This window comes from Mytilus galloprovincialis, chromosome 2 (assembly GCF_965363235.1).
Source record: "Mytilus galloprovincialis chromosome 2, xbMytGall1.hap1.1, whole genome shotgun sequence".
In the NCBI taxonomy this organism is placed as follows: Eukaryota; Metazoa; Mollusca; class Bivalvia; order Mytilida; family Mytilidae; genus Mytilus; species Mytilus galloprovincialis.
This window is the reverse complement of record NC_134839.1, coordinates 61,535,498-61,555,741: the sequence shown is the minus strand read 5'-3', so window position 1 is coordinate 61,555,741 and position 20,244 is coordinate 61,535,498. Positions and strand designations below refer to the sequence as shown.

The 20,244-nt window shown below is 32.0% G+C and overlaps 1 protein-coding gene across 2 annotated transcripts in view; it reads left to right on the top strand.

Annotated features, from left to right (window-relative positions):
* Positions 1-20,244, top strand: part of LOC143064041 (dual oxidase 1-like) — an 82,181-nt gene that overhangs the window by 6,126 nt on the left and 55,811 nt on the right. For both annotated transcript variants that reach the window (XM_076236546.1, XM_076236545.1), the window contains exons 2-6: positions 2,880-2,983; positions 3,277-3,354; positions 8,654-8,824; positions 12,586-12,773; positions 19,698-19,902. In XM_076236546.1, the coding sequence (XP_076092661.1) occupies positions 2,935-2,983; positions 3,277-3,354; positions 8,654-8,824; positions 12,586-12,773; positions 19,698-19,902 (691 nt within the window). In that variant the 5' untranslated portion in view covers positions 2,880-2,934. The remainder of the gene's footprint in view (positions 1-2,879; positions 2,984-3,276; positions 3,355-8,653; positions 8,825-12,585; positions 12,774-19,697; positions 19,903-20,244) is intronic.

Here is a 20,244-nt window from a genome sequence, read left to right as displayed (position 1 = left end):
ACAGATTTTCTATAAGTTTCAGAACAGTTTGTCATATTTGTAATGCCAGAATTAATTAAAATCAAACGTCTGGTGACTTTTTGTATATGTAATCGATCTTATCGATCTAGTAGTTCGGGTTATGAAGTATAAATAATTCAAAATACATGTTTACTCTGTACAAGAAGCACTCTTATTAGAACGCTTTGAACTCATCAGAATACTGTCATTTTCTGACATAACATATAAAAGCCATGCACCAAATTGCTTATGCAAGATACCGAACGTGCGAGGACTTTATAGCCAGTCAAGGTCGTTAAAAACTCCCATCACCTTTATCAGTGCTTGTCTAATATTAGTCCACATTTTTCACATTTTCAGCAACATGCGCATGTCTTTCCAGTGCCACTCGGCATCAGCTCCCGCGTTCGTGCGATTTGAATTGCTTCAAGATTTTTAATCATGATATGTATCATTTGTTGTGTTAAATCGAGTTCATGAGTGATCACAACTAGCTCAATTTAGAACTCAGCTGACGATATATTGAATTCCTCTTGAAACACTTTATCCGCATCTTCCATTGATACCTAAACTTCATAAGTGTCCTTACAAACATCGGTTCTGATATTGCTGCATGGGTCTTCAAAGTGACACACGAAACCTCTTCCTAAATTATTAGCATCAAAGCCGGGCTTTAAAGTTATTGTGGAACTACCTATTCTAGAGGTTACGTGAATCAGATCTGGATAATAAAAAAAATCCAAAGGTCTTTTAGAGTACACCCAATATCAGAATCTTTCATCTTGTAATATAGTATTAAAATATTTGACTTTTCTACACTATACGCAAGTAATCCCAATTCCAAACTGAAAGACAAACGGAAAGAGTTTGTCCTGATTTGTTTCATAATTTTAAGTAAGAATTTCCAACGTAGATACAAGTATCTTGTCTAAGATTATAAATATCGCTTTGCGATAAAAAACCGCCAAAAAACACCGATTCAAATAAAAAATTAAAAAATTCTCTGAAAATGACAATATCAAGATGCTTGATTTTTTTTATTGACAACATATTTGTTACGGTTGGAGGAAGTGTTTTTCAACAAACAATCGACATTCTTGTCCATTTGTTCCTCTATTCACACGAGACTGACTTCATACAGGAAATTATTAAGACAAATGAAAAGATGTTAGCAGTATCCTTTACTTTCCGCTATATAGATGATGTTCTCTCACTGAATAATTCACAATTTGAGGACTATGTAGAAAACATCTATCCAATCGAACGTGAGATAAAGGATACATTAGATACAGTTAAGTCTGCATCATATCTTGATTTACATCTATAAACTGACAATGAGATTCGCTTGAACACAAATCTTTGACAAAAGAGATGATTTAAGCTTCCCAATTGTGAACTTTCCAGTTCTATGTAGCAACATACCAGCTGCACCTGCATACGTTATATATCTGCATATCTCCCAGTCGAAACGATATTACAAAACTTGCATTTCCTAGATAGACAGATGTTGCTTACCAGGAAGCTATTAAACCGTGAATGATTATTCTAACATTCAAATTATTGCAGTTATACTTATTAATTTGTTCTTCAAACCGTCGGCTCAAAGGCCAAAAAAATATGACAAGCTGTTGTATGACACATTACATGTATTTCAAACAGACACCTTCCGTTCTGTTTTTTTTTATTATTGATTCAGACACCTTCCGTTCCTTTTTGGTTCTCGTTGCTCTTTTTGATCTGCGACAAAAACACCAATTAGTCTGTATTTTAAACGGAAACTGTAAACGTATCGATATACACACATACTTAAGTAATTACATTTATGTTTTAAATAATACCACCAATTATAGTTAACTTGCGATCACTTTTGAAATGATAACTTAACAAAATTATATCTGCACAATGTTTTAACAATAAGCTATGACCGTGACCTACATATGTTTGCGAAGCAGCACTTAAACCTTTCAGCAGGTGCTCAATTATTGACAAAAGTAGCAACAATACACTCAGACGTCACTACATGGTCACAGTTGTTAGTAATCCAAAGGTTGGTACCACTCCCATACTTCGTCTCTATCCACAAGTATAGAAGACTCAATAAATTGTATGAATAACAAAGACGTTCACTTGGTACATGTAAAACGGACTTTCATGTTATTTGTGTCCAGACCCTGTTATCCGAGCCAGTTGAGGAAGTTGATTAGCTGTTTTTCATTTAAAAAAAAAACAGAAATAAAATACAAAGTTAAAACAGGAAGATGAATACAATAATACACTTTCAAAGATAAATAAACATGAGAAATAATTTCTACTTTTCCAAAAAAAAAAAAAGATTTAATGCTAAAGTCGGACCGCTCGAAAGATATTCGTCTTGGTCCTCTCCCTCAAGGGATGTCCGTTTTGTGATATAAATACGCAGCCATATCGGTTGGAATGAGTACATCGAATCTGATGTCTCATATATGCCATTTCCTCTGCACTTTGAAGAACTATGACACCATTTTTTAATGGCGATTAAGTGGTTTGCTGTAAGACGGATAAAATATTCTGTCTCGATAAAAAAAAAAAAAAAAAAAAAATCCCATTGCAGTCAAAGTTTCTGTCCCCTTCCTCCCAGTCGACCACTAAGTTGCAGAACGGGTCTATCGAATTTATTGTTATTTTTCTCGTCCTGAATACGCAAACATCAATTGATCTATAAATCTGTAGGAAAAGATGTAAACACATTCTTATAACACATAGTAAAAAAAGGTATAAAGATTTAAGATATTAAGATTTAAAAGTTTCTTTCTGAGAGATTATAACTATACTGATATATATGATAGTACATGATAAATGTTATAAAATTATTATTATTAAAGTATTCATTTTTATAACAGGCGATATAAAGTGGTATAAGTAACTACTTCTAAATTGAGTCAGGTGGGACATAAGATGAAGTATTGTTTACCTAGACTATTGGCACTATTGTCCTTATACTGGGGTAAGTGTATAAACTATACGTAGGTTTGAAAGATTAAACGGAATGTACTTTTTTTTAAAGTTTGATTGAAAGTAAATTTTAAAAAAATGAAGTTTTGAAATAATTTTCAAGTAAATATATTACTTTATAAGAACCACATCTATCTGTTTTACGACATATGCTGAATAATGAAGATTTATTGTCATTTGTTTTAGATATGAATTACCCATAGTTTTTGCTACTTGTTATAAAGCAGATAGACATATAGTGCATATGTCTCGTTTTTGTATGTACATTTTTTTTGTAAATTGCAGTAAATTGTGAAGATTCCTCAATTCAAAGATTTGATGGTTGGTATAACAATCTAGCATTCCCAAGGTGGGGAACGGCAGGTATGTAATTATAGTGTATACTTTGTTGATTGTCATTGTTAGTTCGTCTAAACATCAACCCAACAATGTTAGATCTGTTGCTTTCGTTGCTTTCGCAAATGTTTTGTCCTTCCCTCGCCGGTATTCGAACTCATGCTACTGAGATATCGTGTCACAAAATCGCATGCACTGTATCCGACGCGATAGACAACTCGACCACCTTGGCTTCATATATTATATATAACTACAAATGGAAGTTTTTAACGACCTTGACTGGCTATACAGCCCTTGCACGGTCGGCTATTTTAGTGTATTTTATTTTTATTTTAGTACAGTAGTGTTATATTGGGATACGATTGAACTAGAATGATGTAAATATTTTCAATTAATTCCCAAGTATAAAATATTGTATCGAAGTTATGAATAAAGATTGAATGTTTTCCGTAACGTTAGCATATATTTTGAGGTGTGTAAACCAATCTATAATTTTTAAAATTGATAAATACGTAGAAGGTTATCAGTTTAGAGGAACATACCAGACTGATAACATTGCATCCGTGTTTTTGTATTTTGCTGACATCATAGAAATTTTTTGAGTGTCTGTTTTCAAAATTATTTTTACGTGCACTTACTGGTACACCTACATGTAAATAAAGTTCTTGACTTCAAATTATCTCAAAAAGACAGCTAAACATGGGCTGTCACGTAATTTGAACTTTCCAGAGATATTTCATCGCAAATCACCACTTGTATAGTGCACTTCAAGTACTTTACATATAATCATAACGGTATCCCCATAGTACTTAATTCTCTTTGAACAAAGGGTCAACTACGAGGTCATTTATAAAGGGGTGGTAGTTATACACAAAGGTATGACTAAGCTGTATCTCTCCGTGCAAAATATTTTAAGTGTTCATTAAGTTCGTTGACTTTAAGAGCATGTTCTTTAAAGTGGGAAATCCCTGCAAAAGTACTAGAATAATTACGCTACTGTATCAATTTCAAAGGTTTTTGGTACGGAAATGAACTAGATAGAGAGAAAAATAAACACCGTTCACACGTTCCTGTGTACTAACAAAAATAATCGTCATGCTAAGAAAGATAACTCTAACTCTTTATATTTCAAAGGCAGAGTGTAAATACATGTAAATAGAAAAACAATTTGACAGAATCTTTTTAAATGTTTAAAAAAATTGATAGAATCATAACAACTTATATAATTATAAATATATATGCGTGTGGAATACATGTATTATTGATACTCCTACAATTTCTAAATTCAATCATTGTTTAACCTATGATTAATACAAAACCACAAAAGAAGACATTACTTACAGTTGCAAAACTTGTGTCTGATGCATTTGTCATTCTGAATAATAACATAATAATATTAAAACTAAAACCACAATATGATGAAGTAATTGTAAATAAGACTATATTTAACCAATCAACACAAGTTTAACCAAATAAACATCAATAAGATGGAGATCATGAACTCTTATAGTTATTCTGTTTATAGTTACGCTATTACATTAGTAAAGAATATGATCGAATATGTTAGCTGTATAACATCAGCCTATCGTGTAAATGAGAAGCGATAGGCAAATTGGACAGGGCAGAATAAGCTCTTAGAAAAGTTACGTTTTTCATTAGAAAGTCGTTTTACTTGCTCAACAAGGCTTTTAACATGTTTCATTTATAATTATGATTGATTATTTTATTGTTTACCGTCTTGTTCTTTAGTTCTGTATTGGCCTTTTCCCTGAAAAGAATAGGATGTTCTGCTAACGCCATTTTCATTTCAATTTTAAATAATTACATTTAATGTATGTTTCATTAGAATCCACAATTTTGATTGGCTGCCAACAACGGATCATACTTTAACAAGGCTATGACTGCACGTGCTATCCGTGAAAATGTGCAAAAGGTGTATTTAAAAAAAAAACTGTAACGAAAAGGCTAAATATTACTCCTTCATTTCATGGTTGTAGCTTTAAAATGAAACAATAATAAGTAACTGATTCTTTTTATGATTTTTATAGCTTTGAATGAAATTATTAGATTTAAATGATTCTTATTCATAATGTAACAAAATTGTAAAAGGGTTGAAGGCGCGCACATCTTTAATATGAATCACTTTACCGTTTAATTTACAAAATGTGCTTTTGTCAACGCTTTTGAAATCCAACAAAATAACAAAAAGAAGCATTCAATTTTAACACTTTTTGTCTGAGACGATCTGAGAGAACACAGATTAAAATTTAATTTGAACTTGAACTTGGCATACATCAAACATATTTTAATAAAATAAAATACACAATGTATATCAAACTTTGATTTAATTAACTACAACATTAATTGCTTATCTTTCGTTCTTTTGTGGTCGGTTCAATTAGAAAAAAATATCTTACATTTAAAAAAAAGACTACAGAAATATTCGTGCGATACTAAACAATTTCAAGTGACAATCTGTATAATAAAGTATCATAAAAGGTTATTTAACTGACGGAAGTTGTGCATAATTATCCAGAAAGACTTAGTTTCATATGACCTCGTGCACGTGTATTTCAATATGTATAGATTCAGAATGTCAAACTCCCATAATGGGTGGTACATTTTATGGATCGTATACAGTATGTGCATCAAATGTGTCTTTACGTACTAGTAGGTGGACGTTAAAATTGTGTCCTGCCTCCACTTACACAAAAGTATTCTTTTTGTAAAGGAAGTCCATTCTGCGAAAATATTCTCATTAGTGGCTGATCAACGGGGTTTGAGTCCGGTTGCAACCCGCCTTTTGAGTGGGTTTATACTGTTGGAACCCGTCCCCTTTATCCTTTGTTGAAACCCTCCTTTTAAAAATGACTCGATCTGCTTCTGCTCATTATGAATATAAAGATGACATATAGCTCTTTGACTGTCTCGGTTCTGGTACATCATTGTCTTTCAAATGCTCGACTTTATGCATTCCTGTTGCATGAATGTAAATTCAGAAGAGCTATTGGATGCATGAAATTTAGAGGACTTGATTTGTTTTCATTAGAAGTCTTTGTGTGTGTTTTATGTAGTGTGTTGATGTTAACATTGTGTTAGATATTGTCAGATGAAAATACATAATTAAGAGGGTGTGTCAATTTCCCATTAAGATTTCTTACTCACAAAAGGTTCTCCAAATCTGGTATTTAAATATTTCAAAACGGAGTAACGTTGTTGAAAGTGATAACACAATCAAAAGGTTTCTCTGACGGTGCGACATTTTGAAGACAATATTACAGGTTTCTCTGACGGTGCGACATTTTGAAGACAATATTACAAGTTTTTAGAGACTTCATACAGATAATACCTTTAACCGAGATGAAGTAATCAACATATAAATTCCAACGAAAGCAGTGGCGTAGCCAGGGTTGAAATGATGTGGATGTTTCGCCGAGCGGAGCGAGGCGAAAATTTTTTTGGACCTTTTTATGCAGAAATTTTTTTTTTATTTAGGCACATGTACTCCCTCATGCAAAATCCGACATTAGTTAGATTTTTGTTTAAATTCAAAATACCCACCAATTCATATATTTATATTTTTAACCAAATTTTATTGTTTCCTCGAAACTACCATCATTCAATTCATAAATATTTGAAGTAAAGTTTCCGCACCCAATCATATATTTGACATATCAAAAACGGACCCCATTACAGCGGCACTTCTGTATAATTTAGGAACTTCGGAATATAGGAACTGAAGTGACTTCTCTTTCCAGGAATTTCAGTCTACAACCTTGGGTTTTTGATTTTTGATTACTGAGCTAAACGCGTTGCAGGAGACATAAAAATACCAGGCGTCCGATCGTCTGGTCTTGTTAGCACTTTCATGTGTACAATCCTTGTTAGATTAAGTGAAACTCATATCTTAAGCAATGTCTTTGACAATTTAGAAAATAAGTCGTAATCAAATATTTTTAACCAGTTATGACCCTTTGAAATATAAATTGTAATGGAAAGCTTTTATTTCTCTTAAGATATTGAAAAGAAAAAAGAAAAAGAAAAAAAGTGCTTTTTTAGTTATGCCTTGTTCCTTGCCCTTTGATAGATAAAATATGACATATAATGTGCATTGAAAATAAAATTAGTATTTGAACCTAGATAGAAACTGGAATTCATAAGCATCGGACTTATCACGATCTATTACAAATTGATTTTATTTGTATCACGTCGTTTACCATGTCGCAAGAAACGATATCATGATATGGTGTTTTATTTGTTAGTTGCTTTAGTCAAATTAGAAGCCATCACTCCACTAGGTTCATGATTTTAGATGAAACATGTCCACGGGTCTGCGTATCAGTCCTTTCCGCTTGCCTTAGCCGATGACGTAGACCTTTCTACGAACAAAAGTTAACTTGGAACACTATTCTGCGATTCAACTATCTTGTTTACATAAACTAAATGATCCTAAATGAAAGACCAGGCATACTGCTTCGAAAATGACTGGACGTTATCCTCATATCCTCAGACTTGTTACATTTGGATACTTCCGAGTTAAACTGCTGCTATTTTTATTTTATTTTTGTCAAAATGATGTGGATGCTTGAGCATCCGAGCATACATGCAAGCTACGCCACTGGAAAGATTATTTCTATGTAGGAATTTTGATATTTTGATAAATGTTAAGCCTGGTACATTTATAATTTTTCAACCAGCCACTGGGTTGGTACCACATCTGATGGTTGTTTCGTTCCATATTATTTCATCAGCCAAGCAGTCAGCATATTCAGACGAGTAATGACATGATATAGAATGAAATTCAAAACAGTGTGGCTGTGGCCATTGATTGACACATTAAATTCATCCATTGACTGGGACAATTTACGTGAACGTTTGTCTGTAACGACCACTGTTCACGACGTACCTACGATAGACATTTAAACTGTGGGGTCACCAAGGTTTCTTAACGCCTTTAATTATAAAATAATTCGAAAAATTAATCAGGAATAACCTTTATGTTTTGATTTATATAATTTATATAAATCAAAACATCGTGTTATTTCTGATTATTTTTTTCGAATTACTTTATTAAGGTGTTGAGAACCTTTGGTGACCCCATAGTGTAAGTGTCTTTAAAAAGTACACAGTGAGCAATGGTCGTTACATACAAACGTTCACTTAAATTGTCCCAGTCAATGGATGAATTTAATGTGTCAATCAATAGCCACAGCCACACTGTTTTGAATTTCATTCTATCGTTGACGTTCAGTTATTTCCTTTTTTTTGCTTAAAAATGTTGAAATGTTCATTCGAAACTTATCTTATTTCGTGTTTTTCATTTCAGGTGAAAAATTGGTTCATAACATATCTTCTGTTTATGAAGATTATACATATCAACCGACTGGTTCCGGACGACCTAGTGCCAGACTAGTGAGTAATGCACTGTTCAGACAGAACACAAGTATAGATTCAGGAGGATCATATAACAACAGGACAGCGTTATTTGCTTTCTTTGGTAGGTTTGAACTAAAACATACGACCAGATTAACTTTGAAACTCACAATATGTAAATTATTTGAGAATTAATATAGGATTGATTATGTTGCACAAATAAATTAATTTCAGTAGGATGACGGGGTTTAGTTTAGTATTCAGAAATGTAAAATGCATATTAAATAAAAGGCAAATGCTATGAAAATTTAAATGCAAGTATTTCATGTTTTACTTAATATTTTATTTATGATGGGTGGTTCTTGTCTGCATATGCCTTTGTCTTAATCGTCTCTTCTCTTTCTGTTCATATGTTTTAAAGACGATATTAGCATGCATAAAAATGAAGAGAAAGCAGTTAATCATTAATTGATAGTCTATATTGAACATTAAGCCTATAAATCACAAGCATATCTTTGCTTACAAATTTATAAATATACTTGACCTTCATTTTAACGGAATTAAATTAATTTATAGTTGGTGTTCGTTTTTGGCACCTGACAATTTCTCATAAATGTTTATGAGTTGCCTGAAACCAAAAGGTTAGTGTAAGCTAAAAGTATAAAACGAAAATATATTTACTAATAGTATCTTCTTCGTTTTAAGAAATACTTTGAAAATGTATTTGAAGATTACATAGTTTCGCCATCTCAAAAATCTTCCCCATTACATCGTGCACATCGTCATTGTACATAATACAAACGTTATACCCTTCCGGGCACCTGAGATCACCCCTAGTTTTTGGTGGGGTTCGTGTTGCTTATTCTGTAGTTTTCTATGTTGTGTCATGTGTACTTTTGTTTGTCTGTTTGTCTTTTTCATTTTTAGTCATGGAGTTGTTAATTTTTTTTACAAAAAATGAGTACACAGAAAATGTTTGTTTTGACGTTCAATATGTTTTGGCTTTACAAACTATAATATTGCTAAGAAAAAAGCAGATTAATGTTTTTTCTTTCTTCGAAGCAAGTGTTATGCGGAAATTAGTATCATACACCAATCTTTCAATCAGTTTTCGAGCTGGATAATCTTTTAAAACATTACCATATATAAACGCGTTCTATATAGTTTCAAAAAATCTAGCATGGAAATTAAAGAGGAGTTTTAATATTACACAAGAAGAACCTATATTATCCCAACCTGTCTGCATTGTTTCCAGACTAAACAAACAAAAACCAGAAACCCCCGTTTGATAGAATCAAATACTAATAGTCATACTTTACATAAATATATGCCAGGATCACAAAGATAAAAAAGAAAAGTAAACACCTCACGGGAAATATTTTGAACTTTATATAAAGCACTCCTAAAAATTCGGATGAAGCAAGAGACATTCATCCTTATAGTTTCATGATATATACGTGCAGTCATTGTATTGCTTTATGTAAATTTTTCAAGTCACGTCTACTTATATACCATCGAAATATTTATACAGTTTTGACATTGATTGTTTTTCGAGTGTTTTTGCATGAAATGTATGTTGTCAAAAAAGTATTAATTATACCTAAATGTTGAAAAAACTGCATACGAAAATGGAATGATGAGTAAATTCCTTGCATTAAAAATGAATATAATTATGCAATAAATCATAATTGCCCTAGCTATCATATCAATCAGAATAGTAATTTTGATTGTGTATTTTGTACATGTAATGACCTCACAAAATAGTTTGTAGGTTGCGATTATATAATTTTCTTTGACAAATAGTTAAGAAGCATATAAATGATGGTAAATGTATCAAAAAGAAATTGTTGCATTCAAAATCTGCTATTGATCGTATTTGTTTAAGTAACGTGAAGATGGAACTGTTCTACTAATATTCTAAATGAGAAACAACTAAATAAAGTAAAAAAAACTCTGCCAAAAAGGTGGTTAGGTCAACCAAGATAGAACGGAGGGAGGGAAACTAAGACGGCCAATGATATCAATTACAAGTACACAGGCAAAATTTGCTCACACGAATTTCACATGAATCTCACATGAAATTCACATGAAAAATTTCACATGAGATTCACCTCAATCGAGCTTATACATGAAACTCACGTGAAAATTTTCATGTGAATTTCACGTAAATTGAGATTCACATGAATCTGATGTGAAATTTTTCACATGAATTTCACGTGAAATTTACAACAGTTTTTCAGTTTAATATTTTTCATGATTTTGATTAAATTTGAAAATTTAGATGTTATTTGAAATACTCTTATTTTAAAAATTAATGTGAATTTCACATGAAAAAAAATTACTTGATTTTCATGTGAAATTCACATGATTTTCACATGAGATTCACATGAAACTCACAAAAACTGATTTCACGTGAGTTTCACGGTATAAGCTCGTTTGAGGTGAAAATTCACGTGAAATTGATGTGAGTGAAATTTGCCTGTGTAGAGTCAAGGAATTTGCTTCACTTATGAACTCCTCTTTGGAGTAGAGAGATAGGAACAGATTTGATGATTCGACAGAGCACTGCGTATTTATGATCTATCGCGCACAGCCGAACGGAAAGCAACGCAGTATAAGGCTTACTGTCGATTAATGAAACGCCACTTAACCATGTTAACTATATTCCAATTGACTATGTCTTCCTTGGCACTGCTACAATAGTTTATTGGTATATGAACAACGATCCTGATTTGATTTTAATATTTTCAACAACAAAAAAATGTTTATGCATTAAGCATGTGAAGATCGCAAGGAATGTCAACGGATTCATAAATTGGTTAATAAAAAAGGCGTATAAGATTATCATATATGTATATCGTTCATACAATTATTAAAGTACATTACCAGCAGTATATATATATATAGTCGTATTGTCTAGCCTATACATTATTCTTACACAATATACATAAGCCATCAATTTTCCTAGATTTTAAAACAGATGTACTTGATACAGAAAACTATAGATTATCAACCGTTTATAAAATTTCATAAAGTAATACATCAGTGTCCTTATTAACTCACAAGCAAACGATTTAACTTTTCCGCCATATTTCATTAATGATATATATGTATTTTCTGGAACAAGCATGAAGTATTTGCTACTGGACGTTGAGCAAACAAAAATAATTGAATTCCGCTCTTGGTAAATGCTTTTATCAGTATTACCAGACGTATTAACGGTGGGAGGAAACTAAGACTGCAAAGGATGTCGTTTACAAGTAAAGAGTCAAGGAATTTGCTCCACTTATGAACTCCTCTTTGGAGTAGAGAGATAGGGACAGATTTGATGATTCGACAGAGCACTGCGTACAAATGTATTTATGACGCACATCCAAACTGAAAGCAACGCAGTTAGTATAAGGCTTACTGTCGGTTGATGAAAAGCCAGTTAACTATATTTCTATTGACACACGTCTTCCTTGGCGCTGCTACAATAAATCAGTGTCCTGATTAACCTCAAAAGCAAAAGATTTAACTTTTCCTCCATATTACATTAATATATATATGTATTTTCTGAAACACGCATGTAATATTTGCTACTGGACGTTAAGCAAACAACAATAATTTAATTCCGCTCTTGAATTGGTAAATGCTGTTGAGAGTATTACCAGACGTATCAAAGCTTCAGTGGACTAAAATACTGACAATTGCATTGATTTTGGCATAGAAACATGTCAAGCACTATATATATATATATATAATATGTCTTTTCCGTTTCAAAGTTCACGTGTTGAAATGCTTCCTTCGTGTCTAACTTATCCCTTGATAAAAAACAGATAGCACCTGATATATTAAATATTGTTTAAATATAAAATGAATATTGCAGCTATGAATTATTTTCAGGACAACTTGTATCGTTCGAAGTTTCCGATACAGACGACACAACATGTCCTATTGAACTGCTGGAAATACCAGTCCCTAAATGTGATCCAGATTTTGATGCCCAATGTACTGGTACGAGAAAGATGCCATATGAGAGAATAAAGTATGACAAACACACAGGACAATCTCCTAACACGCCACGACAGCAGGTTAGTTTAAAACATGATCTATCCAAACGTTCCTCTAAATGAAAATCTTGAGTTTACGTGCGGTTGTTTTTTGTTGCACTTCAGTGTTGCACCTGTCCGAATTTAGGAGCCTCTGACCTTTGTTAGTCTTGTATTATTTTTAATTTTAGTTTCTTGTGTATATATAATTTTGGAGTTTAGTGAGGCGTTCATGATCACTGAACTAGTATATATATTTGTGTAGGGGCCAGCTGAAGGACGCCTCCGGGTGCGGGAATTTCTCGCTTCATTGAAGACCTATAATTGTTGACCTTTTGTTGTTGTCTGCTCTATGGTCGGGTTGTTGTCCCTTTGACACATTCCCCATTTTCATTCTCAATCTTATTTTTTGTTTCGTTGTTTTCCTTTTATAGACTAGTTATATGTTTCTTCGCTTTTAGTTTGTAACACAGGCACTTTTTTTTAGACAAGTGCCTGTGGTTTGTTACCAGGATTTATTTTCTCTCAATCGATTTGTGACTTTCGAAAAGCGGTATACTACTGTTGCCTTTATCTATACATATATATTAGTAATACCTTTCACAGACAAGCGCAAAATTCCGAAGTAAAATTGAATTCTATTTTTGTTTTGGACACAAATTATGCAGATGAATGTAAGTAGCTGATAATCATGCAATGAAAACTCACCAAAGAAACCTGGCTTCAAATTTGGTGCGCCAAACGCGTGTTTTGTCTAAATTGGACTGGTTAATACATGTAGCTCATGATAATGGTAAGAAAATCAAATCAACACGAAATGAAAGAGCATTCCATGAATGCCTTGGGTAGAAAACCCAAAGTATTTCGAATAATTATAAATTAATGTATTAACGTTTTTTGTATTAACTGCAACATATACATATAAACCATATAATTGTATTAAAGATATATAAAGATATAAAAGATATAATATGTATAGATTATTACATGGCATTTTTCATATCAGACACTTTATCGGCCCAAGGTTATGATATCAGCCCAAGAGCCGCAGGCTCGAGGGCTAATATCATGAACGAGGGCCGATAAAGGGTCTGATATGAAAAATGACATGTAATTATCTTTTTATCATATACTTCAGCAGAAGAAATACAGACAAGAACTATTAAAATTTTATTTTGTTTGTCTTTGCGCTTTCAGATAATATTTACAGCCGACAACCAAAAAAAATCTTATCTTTAATTTTTTTATTGATATTACAAGCATTTTATTTATCTTGTCACAACAACTATCATGTTCTTCAATAATATTGTTACCTCATTTATGTCTTTCAAAACATTTTTAACTTAATTTATTTTTGCTCCTCAACCATTTTGTGAAAAGTCTTATCACTTGCCGTTTTCCGCGTTCTGTTGTCGTTTCAAACAAATTTCCGGAAATGCACGAAGTTGCATGTGATAAACGTCACGGAAATTAACGGAAAGGCATGTGATAACATTCCGGAAGCAGTCAATAAAGGTACCTTTATCAGCCCGCTATGGAGTTTCTTAAGAATCTGAACAATAAACCTAGTAATCCTTTCATAGCCTTTTGATATTTTCAAATGTTATTGAACTGTAAAATTTTAGTAATATTTTATACAAGTATATGATAAATATATGTCTCTGACTGCACCTTTAGGTTATTCACATCAATCCGAGTTGAATGCATACTAGTATTATTAATGACTACCTATATTTCAAAGCTTACTAATGATGAAGTATGTTTAAAAATAACGCAAGTCAAAACAGTTGACATAAAATAGATATCATTCACAAAAGTTTTTTAATCTTTTTGTTTGCATACGTAAATACATGCACATACGGTGTAACATCTTATCTTTTTAATATAATATATATATATATAAATTATAAATAATTGAAAACATTTTCGCGTTTAAGAACCTTTTACTGTTTTTTGTCTCTGGTAAACAGTTGTCTCTTTGACATTCAAGATACCAGATGTCCTTGTTTTTATACCAAGTAAAGGAAATGACACGCTTTTGGGATGTGTGATATGGATAGCTAAAAAGTGGGAATATTGTTTTAAAGTAAGTGGGATCTGGGGGAAAGAAGGGGGAAAAGTGGACAGTATGGGTAAAACGGGTTTTGGAAAATGAGCACCAACGCACCCCTTAAGTGTTATGGTAATTGTTGTGTTAGACGTAGGGGAATGTTTTGAAGTCGTTGAATACTTGACTCATACTTGAATAATCTGGAATTTGCAATCCGAGTATCAACTAGCACTAGCTACTCTGTTATAACATTATAAATAGCGAAGAAAAATTAGAGGAAAGTAAACTAAATCAGAAATTAAGGTCAAACTCATACTATCGTTATCTTTTCCATTTATTGGATATTTTAATAAAGGCAGTGGCTATTTGACCGGCACCGGCAAAATAGCAAATTTGCTATTTAGCCGGCACTGATTAAATTGTATCTCAATAATCTCACTGGCATTAAAATGTAAGAATAATAATTAAATATCATTTTTTTTATTCAAAACCTTTTGTTAATGTTGCTCATATAAACACTTAAACTTCTTATCTAAAAATAAAAAAAAAAACTATGTTGCATACACATGGAAAATTTGAAAAAAAATAAACATATGGTGAATCTTTTAAGAATAGGAGTGAAGTAATAAGATAAATTTAAAAGCAAAAAATACAAATATGATAATAGTCACTTTGTAGCTACACTATATTCTGGAAACTAGTATACTCTTTTCATTTACGGAAACAGCATTGTGATTGTGTTGCCGATGCAATGGCAGAACGGTCTTAGTCCCCAGTACCATAAGAAGACATGAGAAATACAATTATAATCAAGCGATTATCTGGCTTGGTCATTTGAACATAAACCGTGAAAAAATAAAAATTTCATCAGACACATTTTTTTTTTTTTCAGATAAGAAAGGAAAGGAAATGGTCCTTGATTTTTATAATTATATTTGAGAATTAAAAGTTGAAAAAAAAAGATTAAAACATAAAAATGTAATTGTATTTATTTTTGTATTTTCTCATTTAAAAAATACCATGTACGTTACCGTGACAGACGCTGTTCCTTATTAATCTAGGTCAACCCAATACACATTAGAAATTTTTTTTTCTCTAATTATTTTTTCTTCAAATTTATTTATCATATATTGAGTTTCAAAAGTTGATTTTTAACTACTGAAAATATGATTTTTGTGAGGTCATGTAGAGCCCATGAAATTGTGAAAATGCAATATTTTTCACGATTAACACCAAGCAAGCAACTATTAATATTGTCTTTCATGTCTGTTTTATGATGTATTTTTGCACAACACTATTTTATCACTGGCAGGATATTTAAACCATAGATTTTACACAGATTTGAAAATCAACTTTTTTATAAATATTTTAGAAAAAAAACATATTTAATAATGTATTTACAAATGTGTTTTCATGCTTTTAATTGATATTATAAAGTTATAAATTATTTATTTATGAAAATCTTTTATTTTTGATTGTACTGTACTTTTATTAATGCTTGATATTGTGATAAAATTATTTTAAATTATTATTAAGCTGTTTTATACTCTACTAATCACATCAATGAACAGTTTTATTCAGTGCCGGATAAATAGCAAATTTGCTATTTTGCCGGTGCCGGTCAAATAGCAAATTTGCTATTTTGCCGGTGCCGGTCAAATAGCCACTGCCTTTAATAAAATCCTAGATAGTGTAATTAATCTGGGAAACTAACGGTACATATATTATGTACCAGATATAATGAACCTTCAGCCATTCTAAAATAAAATTTAGTAAAATATTGATTTTTTTTTTCATTTCCTTTCTACCTTTTCTATTCTGTTATATTTAATCATCTGTATGCATTGCTTATTTTGGACGTTTTAAAATTTACATGGTTCTGTCTCCGGTTTCTAACTTTGTTGTATGATGTTGTTTGGCTTTCCGTCTAATGAACCGCGTGCTCTAGCTTACACAAGTTCTTCTACTTAAATCACCGTTTTGGAATTTAGAACAGCTATTAATTTTCTATGTATAAATCGGAATTTTGATATATATATATATATATATAAGACATATAACAAAAGACGCACACGATATTAGATTTGTTTACACTATCTTCTTTCGTTTTGTGGTCATTAGCCATATTCGTTTCCGTTCAATCCAACTCTTATCCGGTATTTATAGCATACTTTAACGCGGGAAACTGTATATTTAAAAAAAAATGACAAGGCTTCCACCACTTGCGTATTGGAATATCAACAGTTCGTTTTGTATGTCTTATTATGTGTTGGTGATCGTATAAAATCTTTTTGAGTGACTATTGGTCCATATACCTACATAATTTAAATTATTGTGTGACATGCAACTTCACAAGCACAGAAACTGTCCGACGAAAAATCACTTTAGTCTTTAGTACCAGAGTGTGGAACTCCCATTAACAGAAACAAGTGCCTGTGTCACAAGTTCACAACCCCCTTTTTTATTCTTGTGTATGTGTAGTCCAAATACTTATGAGGTCTTGGACATGTTGGAAGGCTATTTTAAAAATTGTTTGGACTCCTTCCTGCGATGTAAGGTGTCAAAGAAAAAATATGATAGCCTTTCAAGACGTCATAATTATTTGGACTAGTATCTGTGTATATTTGCTGTACTTAAGCTTTATATTACAAAAAAAAACAAAGCCAATCTACTACAATACTAGATCCACTGTATTGATTCCTTCAGACAAATTCAATGTAATGAAGACCACTATGACTTTTCATTCTATGTCAAACCATTAAAAAATGAAACAAATTACCCTCTGACATTACTTTACTTAAAGGCACAGGCTGCGATTACGTTGAATGTTACAATGATAAAATAAATGCAGTACTAGTAATTGTTACATTAATTGGACACTAATTTGCTGCAATGCTACATGTAGGTTGGTATAAGAACCGATCAATTACAAACTCAACAATAATATTTAGGTCTACTGTGACTTCATGTAATTATTGTTCATGCTGTTAGGCCAACTAAAATTAATTAGTAGATTTTCATCCAAATTTTTTTTTTAAATGGGGCGGGTGGGAGGATTTTATTTTTTAAATTTTATTTCATATGAAACCTTCTTGTCACGTGTTATTCATATATGCAAGTGTAATAATAAGCTTATATCATGAAAATACATCCATAAGGTATCGTGTGTAAGACAATAACAATCAAAACCAATGAGTAACCAAAGACTCATGAAACCAAAAGACATTTACATCAACAGTTACAAATAATAAGTAGGAAACAACAACTCCATTAAAAACCAGGTGTGAAATCAGGTGCTCTGGAAGGGTAAGCATTTCCTGCACTGTATACGGCACCCATCATGTTATTTCTTTGTTCAGTTCGGTAATGATGGAAGGTTGTTATGAATGAGGAAGAATATCACTGAGATATGATTTCTGACACACTTTTGTAATGATGGCCAATCAGCTCATGATGGCGACCATAAAATTGCTTGGCGATGACCTTAATTTGATTGATTCTTAGTCCTATCTTATCAACTTTTGAGAAAGCAGTATCCCTCGTTCGACAAAATCAATGTACGTTGAGCTTAAGCTCTAAAGTAATGTATCAATTGAGACACATATACTCCATATGCTGGTGCCGCTTTTTCAAATTCGTAAATATATCTCTCTGATTTATAGCAACCACTATTCTACATGTAATTGCCGCTTTAGAAACCTATTTTATAGTAAACATCAGAAATGTGGAGAAATGCTCTTTTCAGTTGGACTACCTACATCAAATGTATTTTGCTTTCTAAGCAATGTTTTGTTGTCCTTATAAAATGAAGCAAGTGCTTTGGTATGCAACACGAGTACGATAAGTACAGAATAAAATGAAAACTCAAACAGTGTTGAAATAATAGGGTTGGTCCTTTTAAATATGCAAGATGCAAATATAATTAATACAATGTAGAACATAAAGTTGTTTAATGACTCTATCGTGGGTATTGGCACAGAGGATGTTTGCTGTTTTTCTACAAAATAATCGAAAGGCATGGCTAAAGTTAAATCTAAGAGTTTGCTAGAAATTAATAACTTAAAAATGCGTATGTTTGTTGATTTTCTGAACTCAATATACGGTCTGACACCAATCTAAAAAGTTCATGCTTATGTCAAATTCTTTATTCCAGTCAAATGTGTTCCACGATTTTTACGCTTTTGGGTTTCATTCACAGTCCAAATTTCTTGACACAAAGTCATTGCATAAATAAAACAAATCCAAGGTGTTTTACTCACAAACATTTGTGTTATTTCTGACATACGGCGATTTGCGTTCTTGGACACAGCGTATTACTCGTAACCCGAATATTTCACGCCCTTCTCGAAATCAATCTCTATTCTCGGTAAATGATGTTGTCATCATAGATCAGCAGAATATATCGACTTAATCATTCAGTAAGAATACTCTAAGAAATACCATAACCGAAATTTGAAACAGGAAGTTTTACATGAAACGAAATTATTGACGGTTACCGGTAACGGAAATGAACGAAATCCGGAAATCGTAATTTTTTCAAAAATAAAAAAAATCGGGGCGGGAAGATTTCAGAGGGGCGGGCGGGGATGAAAATCTATCAATTAATTTTAATTGGCCTTACGATATATAACTTTTATCATTTTAAAACTATTTGTTAGTCTTCATGTTTATTGTTATTGTTACGATATATAACTTTTATCGTTTTAAAACTATTTGTTAGTCTTCATGTTTATTGTTATTGTTACGATATATAACTTTTATCGTTTTAAAACTATTTGTTAGTCTTCATGTTTATTGTTATTGTTACGATATATAACTTTTATCATTTTAAAACTATTTCTTGGTCTGCATACACATAATTTGATTGTATTAAAAATGCTAGGAGTGTTGATTATAAAACTTCTTCACATATACAGGTTAATAGTGCTACTAGTTTTATCGATGGAAGTTTTGTCTATGGGCCAAGTATTGTGCGGACCAATTTTCTGCGACAAGATAGGACTGGACACTTGGCATCTGGAGATAGTTGGGGAAAATATCCAGAGCCAAATGTTGATAGACTACCATACATGATGTATCCCAGTATTGATGGGAAAATGAGTAATGTTGATAAACTGTGGAGTAAGTATACACCTTATTGCTATATATTTGTGCCATTACTGGACATCACATAGGTTCCTGTAATATTTTGACGTCATAATACAAAATATTTGGCGCAACAATGGAAAAGTGATTGTTGTATGACGTCTATAGTTCAAGCGGTACAGATTCTCGGGTCAGCGGGGATTAGAAATAAGGTGTATTGTGCATACTAATTCTGGTATACAGGAATTTTATGTTTAAATTGAATATCTGTTCCCCTAAAGCAACAGAAAGACCAAAGAATCAAGGAAAAATCAATTGCACAAATTGTGATTAGTATTATTACTTCTGTCCAGGCTGTCTATCCATACAGTCAGGGGT